Raw genomic sequence first — 15,854 nt, 5'->3', positions numbered from 1 at the left:
TAATCAGGAATGAAAATATTTCCCAGAGCCCTCTGCCCCCAGCACACTTTCCCTTACATCTCCTTGGCCCGAACTGGGTCACAGCCGACCTTTAAGTCAATCACTGACTAAAGAGGACAGTATTATAGACCATTTATGACTCATCCATCTGTTGGGGCCCGTCTGACCTAAGCACACTGCTGCAGACCCAAATACAACTGGGTTTTGGGAGTTTTTTTACAGCAAGAAAGAATAGGGAAAGGGCTATATACACACACACCATTTTGTTGGTCTACGTATCCAGCCATCCAGTATCTGACCTATTCTTCCAGCTTTATTTCACTCACAAAAGTGCTAAGTATGTGCTCGTTCAAGCCAATGATTAAAATCCTGAGAATGACACAAACAAATGTAGAGACCTCCCCTGAACTGAACAGCAATCTATGTTCCAACACTTTGGTCAAAGTCCTTCATCCTGGTCCAAACGCAACCAAATCTGTATTTGTCTGGGTCCCCAATTTTCATGTAGCCCACAAGGGTATCATGAGAATGTCATCCAACACTTGGGCTCCTACACTGGGGCACACAGAGGTGTGTCAGTGGATAGGTTTAGTACTCTTTCCCTTTAAAAGCCCTTTTCTCTGTCTCAGTACGTTTTATGAGCCTCAGGTTATTCTCAGCTCAGATATTTCGAGTCTCTGTCACTGTAGTGTATTTATCACTTCTTCCGTGCCTGTTGACTCTTTCTGTATACATCCTTCTAAAAGCTGAGCTCACAAGAATGACACCTTGTTTTTCTTAGCTGCTCTTCCATTCTTCCTATTTTTCAGTATGTTAATGATATCCTAGTGAACCTCCCAATCCCTTTTCAATCCAGCTTCCTTTTGGCTTATCTCTAATGTTTCTACGATCTTAGGAATTTTAGAGAAATCTTTCTAAACAATGTCCAGGTTTACATATCTAACCATGGCTAGCACATTCTTTATTGTTATGGATCTTAAAATGGCCCTGGTACATCCCATTAAACTAATTTCCATAACTTCCATTCAATCCCTATTGGTTATAATTAGGTCCAGAAAACCATGCTTCCTTGTTGCATTATTTAGCATCTCAGAGGTAAGACTATCAGCAAGATCAGTAAAAAAACCGCATTAAGGGCTTCCCTGGTGGCGCAGTGGTTGAGAGTCCGCCTGCCAATGCAGGGGACACGGGTTCGTGCCCCAGTCTGGGAAGATCCCACATGCCGTGGAGCGGCTGGGCCCGTAAGCCATGGCCGCTGAGCCTGCGCGTCCGGAGCCTGTGCTCCGCAACGGGAGAGGCCACAACAGTGAGAGGCCCGCGCACCACACACAAAAAAAGACAACCGCATTAAGTATTCTGCTTTAACAGAAAGATGCTTCAGAGTATAGACATGGAGTTCCCAATGATGACATTTATCTGCCTCTAGGCCAGATTTGAAACTTGCATTATGAGAGCAGCAGTCATATTCATCCACCTAAGACATCTGCATTTGACTCCCTCAGTGTTTTCAGTTTATGTATCTTGTACTCTCATGCTTAAACCTAGTAGCTCAAGGATTTCCATGCAGGGCACGCTTCCACAGATCTCAACAGGTGTTTATTTGTACAGCATGTAAGCTCCTGTTGGTGTATTCTAGTGATTATGGGTATCTCAGCAAGTTTGTCTTGCTTAGGAGATGATATTTATCTATTTTCATTCTATTTTAGGTTTACCATATTATCTTATCAGCCCTAGTTAAAACGTATATGTGTTAAAAAGCGTTTATCCGTGATAGAGCTGAAACAAAGTCAGTCACTTTTTAATATTTTAAAAAGAGACCCTTTGCAAAGCACTATAGGAGTCAGATAAACATATTTAAGGTAGATTTTTTTCTATTTAGAAAATTATTTTAATTTTTCATAGAAAAACTGATACAAGTTACTTTGTTTTAATATTCTCTTGTGAATCACTGATATTTTCTCAGCTACCACATTACCTCCACTTTATGCTACACTTGATATTCTCCAAAGTAGCTCATTTTATCTGAGCATTGTTCTTCCTTTTCCTCGGAGTTCAGTTTAAAGTTCTCTTTATCAGGTTGGCAAGATTCTTGTCAAATGCATTCCTCTCATAGTACGCTATCCCCTATAGGGAGTCTGTTGTATTCACACATGAGCCCTAGTTAAGAAAACCTCATTTCGGTCTTTGCTGTTTTGGTTGGGTGCTACACGATACCGCTTACCTTTCATTTCTTCTTCTAAGTCATGCCTCAACTGGAAGAAGAAATGAAAACAGCCCTTCAGTGCCCAAACCAAATGCCATATGAACCAACAAGAGTATAGTGTGGTCTGTCAATGTGATAAGTCTCAGGAAACCTCCTGAAGGAACCTCCCGTATCAGTTCCATCAAGATTCACCTCAATATGAATGAGAAAGAAATAAGACGCCTTCCCTCTAGTCCCTACCTGAAGGACTGGCTTTGGATGTTTATCCTCTGACTCCCAGTTGTAAATCTTTAGAGAACTACATGCATTAACCTAATGTGTAAAAGATATGTTATAAATTATCAGCCAATGATAAAAAGATTTAGATAGTATTGTCAAGATTCCTCTATAGGTTTTAAAACTAGCCTCCTTTACTGGTGGCAGTTACCAAGGACCACATATATGGGACTTACAGTCGCAAGTTGAACTTGGAAGTGTGCCAGGAACAAAAGAGACAAAAAGACATAGTAATACTGTCTGCAGGAATCCACAGTCTACTTGGTAACCTAACACTGCTGGACACAGACCTCAGCACGTATCCCTGATATTAACACCAGGTGCACCCAACTGACCATACCTCTGGGCTCATGTAAGTGCTTTTGAGATGATTTTATAGCAGTAAGGAAACATCAATCCACAATTATTCTCCAATCTTAGAAGAATATATATCAGTTTAACAAACACTTGATACGAAGAATAGATTTCATAAAAAGAATTCAACGTAGGAATACTAATCTGAAGGTATATCCATAAGGAATATTTATAACAGAGAATGATTAAATAAAATACCTTCCATTAAAAATAGAGCAATACTGAAAATTAAACACCAAAGTTACTTACTTTTACTATGATGAACCTCGCTCGGTTTTCACACCTCTGGGTATCATTTTCTACATACTCCACTTCAAACAGGGTATTATAATTTTCTAATATTTTAGCCATTATCTTGTTGCAGAGGTCTTGCTCTTTCATGCCTTCAAGCCCAGGAGACACACTAGAAATAAGGGGAAAAAATTGAGAGGAATTACTTTGCAAAAACACAACTGGCAGCACAGCTGACTCAGGTTTATACTTTGACCTTTCCTGAACGATGGATCAGTCGTCTTATAAATACACACAGGATTTTAAATAAGTTCTATGGTGACACACAGGATGTTGTTGGGACAACTGGCAAGTTCCCAAGATCTGAATTAATAACTTGTGCTGAATAAGAAAAGTACATGTTGCTCAGGAAGAGGGCACAGGTTAACATGAGTGCAATCGATAATGCTTTATACATATTAGAAATTGCTGCATATAAAGTAACATTTATAAAAAAGTAAAAGCTAGAGAGACACCTTCAAGATGGCGGAGGAGTAAGACGCGGAGGTCACCTTCCTCCCCACAAATACATCAGAAATACATCTACACGTGGAACAGCTCCTACAGAACACCTACTGAACGCTGGCAGAAGACCTCAGACCTCCCAAAAGGCAAGAAACTCACCACATACCTGGGTAGCGCGAAAGATAAAATAAAACACAGAGACAAAGGAATAGGGACGGGACCCGCACCAGTTGCGGGGGGGAGCTGTGAAGGAGGAAAAGTTTCCACACACTAGAAGCCCCTTCGCGGGCGGAGACTGAGGGTGGTGGAGGGGGGAAGCTTCGAAGCCACGGAGGACAGTGCAGCCACAGGGGTGCGGAGGGCAAAGCGGGGAGATTCCCGCACAGAGGATCGGTGCCGACCGGCACTCACCAGCCCGAGAGGCTTGTCTGCTCACCCGCCGGGGCGGGCGGGGCTGGGAGCTGAGGCTCGGGCTTCGGTCGGAGCGCAGGGAGAGGACTGGGGTTGGTGGCGTGAACACAGCCTGCAGGGGGTTTGTGCGCCACGGCTAGCCGGGAGGGAGTCCGGGAAAAGTCTGCACCTGCCGAAGAGGCAAGAGACTTTTTCTTGCCTCTGTTTCCTGGTGCGCGAGGAGAGGGGATTAAGAGCACCGCTTAAAAGATCTCCACACATGGGCGCGAGCCGCGGCTAACAGCGCGGACCCCAGAGACGGGCATGAGACGCTAAGACTGCTGCTGCCACTACCAAGGGGCCTGTGTGCCAGCACAGGTCACTGTCCATACCCCCCTCATGGGAGCCAGTGCAGCCCGCCACTGCCAGGGTCCCGTGATCCAGGGACAACTTCCCTGGGAGAACACACGGCGCGCCTCAGGCTGGTGCAACGTCACGCCGGCCTCTGCCGCTGCAGGTTCGCCCTGCACTCCGTGCCCCTCCCTCCCACCGGCCTGAGCGAGCCAGAGCCCCCGAATCAGCAGCTCCTTTAACCCCGTCCTGTCTGAGCGAAGAACAGACGCCCTCCGGCGACCTACACGTAGACGCAAGGCCAAATCCAAAGTTGAACCCCAAGAGCTCTGCAAACAAAGAAAGGGAAATCTCTCCCAGCAGCCTCAGCAGCAGCGGATTAAATCTCCACAATCAACTTCATGTACCCTGCATCTGTGGAATACCTGAATAGACAACGAGGCAACCCAAATTGAGGAGGTGGACTTTGGGAGCAACTGTAGACTTGGGGTTTCCTTTTGACACCTAATTTGTTTCTAGTCTTACGTTTATCTTAGTTTAGTATTTAGAGTTTATTATCATTGGTAGATTTGGTTATTGATTTGCTTGCTCTCTTCCTTTTTTCTTTTAATATACAGATATGTATATATAATTTACCTATTTCTCTTTTTGTGAGTGTGTATGTGTATGCTTCTTTGTGTAATTTTGTCTGTACAGCTTTGCTTTTACTATTTGTCCTAGGGTTCTGTCTGTCCTTTTTCTTTTCTTTTCTTTAGTAGAGTTTTTAGCACTTGTTATCATTGATGGATTTGTTTTTTGGTTTGGTGGCTCTCTTTTTCTTTCCTTTACTACTTAAAAATTTTTTTTAATTTTTAATAATATTTAGTTTTTATTTTTCTTTCTTTCTTTCTTTCCTTTTTCCTCCCTTTTCTTCTGAGCCATGTGGCTGACAGGGTCTTCAGCCGGGTGTCAGGCCTGTGCCTCTGAGTTGGGAGAGCCAAGATCAGGACACTGGTCCACCAGAGACCTCCCGGCTCCATGTAATATCAAACAGTGAAAGCTCTCCCAGAGATCTCCAGCTCAACACTAAGAGCCAGCTCCACTCAACGACCAGCGAGCTACAGTGCTGGACACCCTATGCTAAACAATGAGCAAGACAGCAACCCAACCCCACCCATTAGCACAAAGGTTGCCTAAAATCATAATAAGGCCACAAACACCCCAAAACACACCACCAGACGTGATCCTCCCCACCAGAAAGACAAGATCCAGCCTCATCCACCAGAACACAAGCACAAGTCCCCTCCACCAGGAAGCCTACACAACCCACTGAACCAACCTTAGCCACTAAGGGGGAGATACCAAAAACAACGGGAACTACAAACTTGCAGCCTGCAAAAAGGAGACCCCAAACACAGTAAGTTAAGCAAAATGAGAACACAGAGAAACATACAGCAGATGAAGGAACAAGGTAAAACCCCATCAGACCAAACAAATGAAGAGGATACAGGAAGTCTACCTGAAAATGAATTCAGAGTAATGATAGTAAAGATGATCCAAAATCTTGGAAATAGAATGGAGAAAATACAAGAAACATTTAACAAGAACCTAGAAGAACTAAAGAGCAAACAAACAATGATGAACAACACAATAAATTAACTTAAAAATTCTCTAGAAGGAATCAATAGCAGAATAACTGAGGCAGAAGAACGGATAAGTGACCTGGAAGATAAAATAGTGGAAATAACTACTGCAGAGCAGAATGAAGAAAAAAGAATGAAAAGAATTGAGGACAGTCTCAGAGACCTCTGGGACAACATTAAACGCACCAACATTCGAATTCTAGGGGCCCCAGAAGAAGAAGAGAAAAAGGGACAGAAAATATTTGAAGAAATTATAGTTGAAAACTTCCCTGATATGGGAAAGGAAATAGTCAATCAGGTCCAGGAAGTGCAGAGAGTCCCATACTTGATAAATCCAAGGAGAAACATGCCAAGACACATATTAATCAAACTATCAAAAATCTAATACGAAGAAAAATTATTAAAAGCAGCAAGGGAAAAATAACATACAAGGGAATTGCCGTAAGGTTAACAGCTGATCTTCCATCAGAAACTCTGCAAGCCAGAAGGGAGTGGCAGGACAAATTTAAAGTGATGAAAGGGGAAAACCTGCAACCAAGATTACTCTACCCAACAAGCATCTCATTCAGATTAGACGGAGAAATTTAAACCTTTACAGACAAGCAGAAGCTAAGATAATTCAGCACCAACAAACCAGCTTTAAAACAAATGCTATAGGAACTTCTCTACGTAGGAAATACAAGAAAAGGAAAAGACCTACAATGACAAACCCAAAACAATTAAAAAAACGGTAACAGGAACATACATATCGATAACTACCTTAAATGTAAATGGATTAAGTGCTCCAACCAAAAGACACAGACTGGCTGAATGGATAAAAAAACAAGACCCATATATATGCAGTCTACCAGAGACCCACTTCAAAACTAGGGACACATACAGACTGAAAGTGAGGGGATGGAAAAAGATATTCCATGCACATGGAAATCAAAAGAAAGCTGGAGTAGCAATTCTCGTATTTTGTTTTAAAGACAAAATGGTCTTTAAAATATAGACTATACAAGAGACAAAGAAGGACACTACATAATGATCAAGGGATCAATCCAAGAAGACGATATAACAATTTTAAATATTTATGCACCCAACATAGGAGTACCTCAATACATATAGCAAATGCTAACAGCCATAAAAGGGGAAAGTGACAGTAACACAATCATAGTAGGGGACTTTAACACCCCACTTTCACCAATGGACAGATCATCCAAAATGAAAATAAATAAGGAAACACAAGCTTTAAATGATACACTAAACAAGATGGACTTAATTGATATTTATAGGACATTCCATCCACAAACAACAGAATACACTTTCTTCTCAAGTGCTCATGGAACATTCTCCAGGATAGATCATATCCTGGGTCACAAATCAAGCCTTGGTAAATTTAACAAAATTGAAATCTTATCAAGTATCTTTTCTGACCACAACACTAGGAGACCAGATATCAGTAACAGGAAAACGTCGGTAAAAAATACAAACACATGGAGGCTAAACAATACACTACTAAATAACCAAGAGACCACTGAAGAAATCATAGAGAATATCAAAAAATACCTAGGAACAAATGACAATGAAAACATGATGACCCAAAACCTATGGGATGCAGCAAAAGCAGTTCTAAGAGGGAAGTTTATAGCAATACAATCCTACCTCAAGGAACAAGAAACATCTCAAATTAACAACCTAACATTACACCTAAAGCAATTAGAGAAAGAAGAACTAAAAAACCCCAAAGTTAGCAGAAGGAAAGAAATCATAAAGATCAGATCGAAATAAATGAAGGAAACGACAGCAAAGATGAATAATACTAAAAGCTGGTTCTTTGAGAAGATAAACAAAGGTGAGAAACCTTTAGCCAGACTCATCAAGAAACAACGGAGAAGACTGAAATCAGTGGAATTACAAGTGAAGAAGGTGAAGTAACAACAGGCAATGCAGAAATACAAAGGATCATGAGAAATTCTTACAAGCAACTATATGCCAATAAAATGGACAACCTGAAAGAAATGGACAAATTCTTAGAAACGTACAACCTTCTGAGACTGAACTAGGAAGATATAGAAAATGTAAACAGACCAATCACAGGCACTGAAATTGAGACTGTAATTAAAAATCTTCCAACAAACAAAAGCCCAGGACCAGATGGCTTCACAGGTGATTTCTATCAAACATTTAGAGAAGATCTAACACCTATCCTTCTCAAACTTTTCCAAAATATAGCAGAGGGAGAAACACTGCCAAACTCACTCTACGAGGCCACCATCACCCTGATACCAAAACCAAACAAAGATGTCACAAAGAAAGAAAACTACAGCCCAATATCACTGATGAGCATAGATGCAAAAATTCTCAACAAAATACTAGAAATCTGAATCCAACAGCACATTACAAGGATCATATATCACGGTCAAGTGGGGTTTACCCCACGAATGCAAGAATTCTTCAATACACGCAAATTAATCAAAGTGATAAACCATATTAACAAATTGAAGGAGAAAAACCATATGATCATCTCAATAGATGGAGAAAAAGCTTTTGACAAAATTCAACACCCACTTATGATGAAAACACTCCAGAAAGTAGGCATAGAGGGAACTTACTTCAACATAATAAAGGCCATATATGACAAACCCACAGCCAACATCACTCTCAATGGTGAAAAACTGAAACCATTGCCTCTAAGATCAGGAAGACGACAACGTTGTCCACTCTTACCACTATTATTCAACATAGTTTTGGAAGTTTCAGCAACAGCAATCAGAGAAGAAAAAGAAAGAAAAGGAATCCAAACTGGAAAAGAAGTAAAGCTGTCACTGTTTGCAGATGACATAATACTATACATAGACAATCCTAAAGATGCTACCAGCAAACTACTAGAGCTAAGCAATGAATTTGGTAAAGTAGCAGGATACATTAATGCACAGAAATCTCTTGCATTCCTATACAGTAATGATGAAAAATCTGAAGGCGAAATTAAGGAAACACTTTCATTTATCATTGCAACAAAAAGAATAAAATACCTAGGAATAAACCTACCTAAGGAGACAAAAGACCTGTATGTAGAAAACTATAAGACACTGATGAAAGAAATTAAAGATGATACAGACAAATGGAGAGATATACCATGTTCTTGAATTGGAAGAATCAACATTGTGAAAATGACTATACTACCCAAAGCAATCTACAGATTAAATGCAATCTGTATCAAACTACGAATGGCATTATTATTCACAGAACTAGAAAAAAAATTTCACAATGTGTATGGAAACACAAAAGACCCCGAATAGCCAAAGCAATCTTGAGGAAGAAAAACGGAGCTGGAGGAATCAGGCTCCCTGACTTCAGACTATACTGCAAAGCTACAGTAATCAAGACAGTATGGTACTGGCACAAAAACAGAAATATAGATCAATGGAACAGGAGAGAAAGCCCAGAGATAAACCCACACACATATGGTCACCTCATCTTTGATTAAGGAGGCAAGAATATACAATGGAGAAAAGACAGACTCTTCAATAAGTGGTGCTGGGAAAACTGGACAGCTACATGTAAAAGAATGAAATTAGAACACTCCCTAACACCATACACAAAAATAAACTCAAAATGGATTAAAGACCTAAATGTAAGGCCAGACACTATCAAACTCTTAGAGGAAAACATAGGCAGAACACTGTGACATACATCACAGCAGGATCCTTTTTGACCCACCTCCTAGAGTAATGGAAATAAAAACAAAAATAAACAAATGGGACCTAATGAAACTTAAAAGCTTTTGCACAGCAAAGGAACACATAAACAAGACGAAAAGACAACCCTCAGACTGGGAGAAAATATTTGCAAATGAAGCAACTGGCAAAGGATTAATCTCCAAAATTTATAAGCAGCTCATACAGCTCAATATCAAAAAAAAACCAAACAATCCAATCCAAAAATTGGCAGAAGGCCAAAATAGACATTTCTCCAAAGAAGATATACAGATTGCCAACAGACACATGAAAGGATGCTCAACATCAGTAATCATTAGAGAGATGCAAATCAAAACAATAATGCGGTGTCACCTCACACAAGTCAGAATGGCCATCATCAAGAAATCTACCAACAATAAATGCTGGAGAGCGTGTGGAGAAAAGGGAAGCCTCTTGCACTGTTGGTGGGAATGTAAATTGATACAGCCACTATGGAGAACGGTATGGAGGTTCCTTAAAAAACTACAAATAGAACTACCATATGACCCAGCAATCCCACTACTGGGCCTATACCCTGAGAAAACCATAATTCAAAAAGAGTCATGTACCACAATGTTCATTGCAGCTCTATGTACAATAGCCAGGACATGGAAGCAACCTAAGTGTCCATCAACAGATGAATGGATAGAGAAGATGTGGCACATATATACAATGGAATATTACTCAGCCATAAAAAGAAACAAAATTGAATTATTTGTAGTGAGCTGGATGGACCTAGAGTCTGTCATACAGAGTGGAGTAAGTCAGAAAGAGAAAAACATATACCATATGCTAACACATATATATGGAATCTAAAAAAAAAAAGAAAAAGTTTCTGAGGAACGTAGGGGCAGGACGGGAATAAAGGCACAGGTGTAGAGAATGGACTCGAGGACACGGGGAGGGTAAGGGTAAGCTGGGACAAAGTGAGAGAGCGGCATGGACATATATACACTACCAAATGTAAAAAGCTAGTGGGAAGCAATTTCATATCACAGGGAGATCAGCTCAGTGCTTTGTGACCACCTAGAGGGGTGGGATAGGGAGGGTGGGAGGGAGACGCAAGATAGAGGAGATATGGGGATATATATATATGTATAGCTGATTTACTTTGTTTAAAGCAGAAACTAATGCACCATTGTAAAGCAATTATACTCCAATAAAGGTGTTAAAAAAAAAGAAAAAGCTAGAAAGAACAAGTGTTATCACAAAAAGAATGAGTGTTTTACCATGACAGAAATACTCAGTTACACAAATAACAGCAACACAGTCTTTATTTAAGGATTTCTTAGGTAATGCACAAAAGGCACACAACCTAAAGGAAAAGATAAATAATTCTGGGAAAAAATGCTGATAACTGTTGAAGATTATGTACATTGAAGATGCATTATACTAGTCTCTCTTCTTTTGGGTATGTTTAAAAGTTTCCATAATTTAAAAAAAAACGGTATAAAAAGCTTCTGAATGCAGAAGACACTCTATATAAGGTAGAAAGACAAGATATAGATTGGAAGAAAAGAAATCTCTCTTCAGTAACATGGACAACTGACATAGCATTAGTGATCTGAGTATCTAAAGTATGTTTACTAATCAATAAGAAACTGAGTAATTTTCTTATCTTTGTTTTTTTTTTTTAAAAAGAGACAAAAGACAAATTGAAAAACTCCGAAGAAAACACTTGGACAGTCAAGAATCTTATGAAAAGATACTTAATCTGACTGAGTAATCAGTGAAATGCATTAAAAAAGCAACAATGATGTATCAATGAATATCCATCTGTATTCGTTTCCTATGGCTGATGCAACAAAACTGGGACAAATTGGGTGGCTTGAAACAGAAATGTATTCTATCACAGTTCTGGAGGCCAGAAGAGTAACAGAAATTAAGGTGAGCAAAAGGCCGCACACTCCACAGAGGCTCAAGGGGGAGATTATGGCGACAGCATTACTTAGTTGTGGCTGCATCACTTCAATCTTCAATCAAGGCTGACACCTTAAATTTCTCTCTACTCCATGTCCACATGGCCTTCTCCTCTGTGTACATGTCCAAGCCCCTTCTGCCCCCTTCCTATAAGAATACATGTGATTGCATTTAGTACCCACTGAAATAATCTAAGACAATCCCTTTATCTGAAGATCTCTATCTTAATTACAACTGTAAAGTCCCCCTTTTTCACCAAATAGGGTAATATTTACAGTTTCCAAGGATTCTAACTTGATATCTCTGGGGGACATTGTTCACCCTACTACACCATCTTTGGGGTACCTATCCTAAGGTGACTCCCAATGAGTCACACTCCTGTACTCACCTCGGGGGTAGGCAGAACCTGTGACTTGCCTCTGATCAAGAGAATATGGCAAAGGTTATATGATGTCACTCCCATGCTTGAGTCTTATATAATGTAACATAATCTCAGCAGACTGGAGTGAGGATACTGCTGCTGGTCTTGATGAAATAAGCTGCCATGTTCGGAGAGGACCCACGAGACCGCCACATGGCAGGGGACTAATATGTACCTGAGGCCTCTAGGTCACAGCCAGTAAGAAGCTGGGGTCCTTATGCAGCTGCAAGGAAATGAGTCTACCAACAACTCTCGTGAGCTTGAAAGCAGATTCTGTTCCAAACTTGAGCCTCCTTATGAAAATGCAGGCCAGCTGTTACCTTGATTTCAGCTTTGTAAGGCCAGAGACAGAGGACCCAGCTAAGTTGTGCCTGGACACCTGAGCCATGGACAGCATGAGATAGCAAACTTTTGTTGTTTTAAGGCACTGCATTTGTGGTGATCTGTTACACAACAATTGAAGACTAATACAGAGTTTGGTATCTGGAAGTGGGTTACTGCTCTAACAAATATCTAAAATGTGGAAATGTCTTTGGAACTGGACAGTGAGAGGAGACAGGAAGAATTTGGGTAGCATGACAGAGAAAGCCTAAAGTGCCTTCAACATATTTTTAGTTGACATCTGGATTTTAAGGACACCACTGGTGGACTTCCCTGGCAGTCCAGTGGTTAAGAATCCACGCTTTCACTGCAGGGGGCATGGATTTGATCCCTGGTCGGGGAACTAAGATCCTGCATGCCGTGCAGTGTGCCCCCGCCCCCGCCCCAAAAAAAGGACACCGCTGGTGAGAGCGCAGAAGTGCTAGCCAGGCAGTAATAAGGAAGGGGTGAGGTCAAACCAGAGTATGTCATATCTTACAGAAGGAAAATAATAGGCAATGAGAGAAGGTGTAACACGCACTAGACAAACAGGTTGAGACCCAGAGCGTGAATTTTAGAACTCTCTTGTGTCCTGTTTACCGATGACTCGGAAAAAGATGAATTATGGCCTCCTGGGTCTTCATGTGGAAACAAAGGATAGGTATCGGTATTTAGAACAAAGAATGCAGAAACAAATGACTTATCAGGAAGGAGAAGTAACCACAGCAAACATAATAAATCAGTCATAATGACTCCCAGGTTCCGTTCCAAAGGTACGGATCAGTCTAAAACACATTCTTTTTTTTTTTTGGCCTCAACCAGGGATCGAACCCACACCCCCCTACAGTGGAAGGTACCTGGATTTTGTCAACCTAGAGTGACCTTTGCCTCATTTTAAAGCTAAAATCTCCACCCCAAGGGTGGGGGATTGCCACTATTTCTGAACCTACAACTGTGTTTGAGCATGTTGTCACACTGTGCAGGCCCATCTGGAACTCCACCTCTACATGGAAAATCACACTTGCCTCTTCAGGAAGATGCATGCACCCATAGCTTAAACTTCCCTGATCCTGCTGTGCTGGGAGACAAGGATTTGAGAGCTATCTCCCTGTCTCCTTACTTGTCGCAAGGAATAAATGCTTCTGCTTTAATCAAAAATACTTGGTGTGTTCATTTGGCGAAGCATCCCAAGTGATGGACGCATTGTGCCCAGTAACAGAAGAAAATAAGAAACACGTTATTGGAAACTGGAGGAAGGGAGATCCTTGCTTTGTTGGCAGAAAGCTTAGTGAAACTGTATCCTGCATTATGTGGGAAGCAGCATGTGTAAGCAACAAGCTTGTATATACAGTGCAAGAAATTTCCAAGCAATACTTTGAAAGTACCACCTGATTTCTCCTTGCCACTTATGGTAAAAGCTGAGAGTGAGACAGAGACAGAGACAGAGAAAGACAGAGGAAAGGAGAGGGAAGAGAGAGGGAGGGAGAGAGGGAGAGGGAGGGAAGGGGAGAGAGAGAGAGAGAGAAACTGAGGTTAAAACTTAAGTAAACAGGAAATAGGACTTGATTTAAAAGTTGACTGTACAGATGGCAAAAGACACTGAAATTAAGAGATTCACTGTCAGGAAAGCATGCTCCATAGAAAAGGTTGAGACTGTGATGATATAACCTTTTGCTAAAACCACAGAAGGATCAAAACCTCAGACTATGCAGTTAGACAAAGGTCCCTTTCAGGTGATTCAGGGTGTGTCTCACAGATCCTTTCAATTAAACCAGAGAGCCTCTAGGAACTTAAAGGCACTGCCCATCAGCCATTTTAGCACGAGCCTGAACTACAGAAAGGATTATCTTGGAAAGATCTGAGGGGATGTGTCTTTTTTCTCTACTGGAGTGAATCCCAGTGAAATTCACAGAAGACTAGTAAGTTTTTGAGAAATTTATTTCAGCAGAAACACTGCCAACTTGGAATGCAAGGGACAACAAGTGTACAAAATGAAAGGAGGCCATTAGATTTCCAAAATTCTATTGGCAGGAGGCAGGCTGATAAAGCCACTCAGCTGCAAATGTGCTGCCTTCCATCAAAAATGAAGGATGACTCAGAGGGCAGAACCAAGAACCAGAAGGGTGAAGTTGAAAAGCGTGGACAAGTATTCCCAGGCTTTGAAACCTAGTCAACAGATTTGCAACATTTGCTGGGCTGGATATCAGAAATGTCACTAGCCAGTGACTTTATTTTTTTATCTTGAATTTCTTCCTGTTTGAACCAGAACATCTACTGTTGTTATCCTATGTTTGTTCCGGCAATATATGTTACGTGTGTTGCAGCAAATAACTTCTCTCTTTAGTTTCAACCTCTAAGGATGCCTTTCTCAAACCACAGAATAACAGCCAGTTTTGAGATGTTGCCAGCTATCTGTTGTAACAAAGTAGACACTTCTGCCTTATTCTGAAACTAAATTAGATTCAAGGTATTCTATATAATACGTTTACTCTCAATCGTTTTTATTACAGTATGTTTCTTTAGTCAGATGTAAGGGTAAAGCTTCAGTTAAGGAATGCATGGATCCTATCACTTAAGACCTTTTGCATCAGTTCTGCAGCAGTCTGCTGGAAATTGCTGTGGCAATTATAACTTTCTGCCATAGGGTTATTTCCATTCAGAAAAGCTTGTCAATTTTAAATTTACCACTTTTTAAATATCCAAGACAAAACAAATGAGAAACAATGTAAGGAGAGGATTCCGGGAAGATAGTGGAGTAGGAAGCACCAGACATCTGTCCCCCTACCCAGATAACAATTACACCAGCAGAATTTGTCTGATTAAATATTTTGGAGCTCAGTAACATCCAGGGAAGGCTCAGACAGTAAGCCGTGATTAAGTTTGGTCAATTTTAGCTCTTAGCACAGTAGCCACTCATCCCCCACCCCAGCCATGTGGCAGGGAAGCTATTCTCAGGTTCCTTGAGCAGCTTGCACACAGCTTGTGGGAGCCAGCATAAGCAAAAAGGACCCTGTCTTTCAAATATTGGGGAGCTGTGCTCTGAACACTGACTGCTCCTTCTCAGGTGCAAAAAGGTGGGCAGCCATTGCTGCTGCACCTCTCTTCCTTGTTGAAAGCCCCTCCCTCTTAGCTGAAGTGACTTCTTGGGGATTTACAGGGCTGACACCCTTTTTTATGCCACTTTGACTTTTTTCCATTTTCCTCTTTTGGGAGTCAGACATTCAAGACTAGGACATTCAAAAACAACTGCATATATGGGGAAAATTAGAAAGTGACTGTGCATGTCCAGGGAAAGGCTCAAAAAAGACCTGAGAAGACCTTAAGTTCATACTTAAGGCTGATGTTGGTAAAAAAAAGTCTACAACAATCAAAATCAAAAACCAAAACCAAAACCAATCAACAGCATACCCCAGGCAAGGAGGAAAATCTGATTTCCAGAGTTACTACATTATTAGATTTACATGTGTTTTGTTCAACAAAAAAATCACAAGGCATACAGA

The 15,854-nt window shown here is 40.9% G+C and overlaps 1 protein-coding gene across 3 annotated transcripts in view; it reads right to left on the bottom strand.

The window, feature by feature from the left end:
- The window catches only part of FAM13A (family with sequence similarity 13 member A), a 331,953-nt gene that overhangs the window by 214,604 nt on the left and 101,495 nt on the right, over positions 1–15,854 (bottom strand). For all 3 annotated transcript variants that reach the window (XM_067736973.1, XM_067736972.1, XM_067736974.1), the window contains exon 5: positions 3,083–3,236. In XM_067736973.1, coding sequence (XP_067593074.1) covers positions 3,083–3,236 — 154 coding nt within the window. The remainder of the gene's footprint in view (positions 1–3,082; positions 3,237–15,854) is intronic.

The sequence above is a fragment of the Pseudorca crassidens genome, chromosome 4, assembly GCF_039906515.1.
Source record: "Pseudorca crassidens isolate mPseCra1 chromosome 4, mPseCra1.hap1, whole genome shotgun sequence".
In the NCBI taxonomy this organism is placed as follows: Eukaryota; Metazoa; Chordata; class Mammalia; order Artiodactyla; family Delphinidae; genus Pseudorca; species Pseudorca crassidens.
This window is presented reverse-complemented; position numbering and strand designations above follow the sequence as displayed.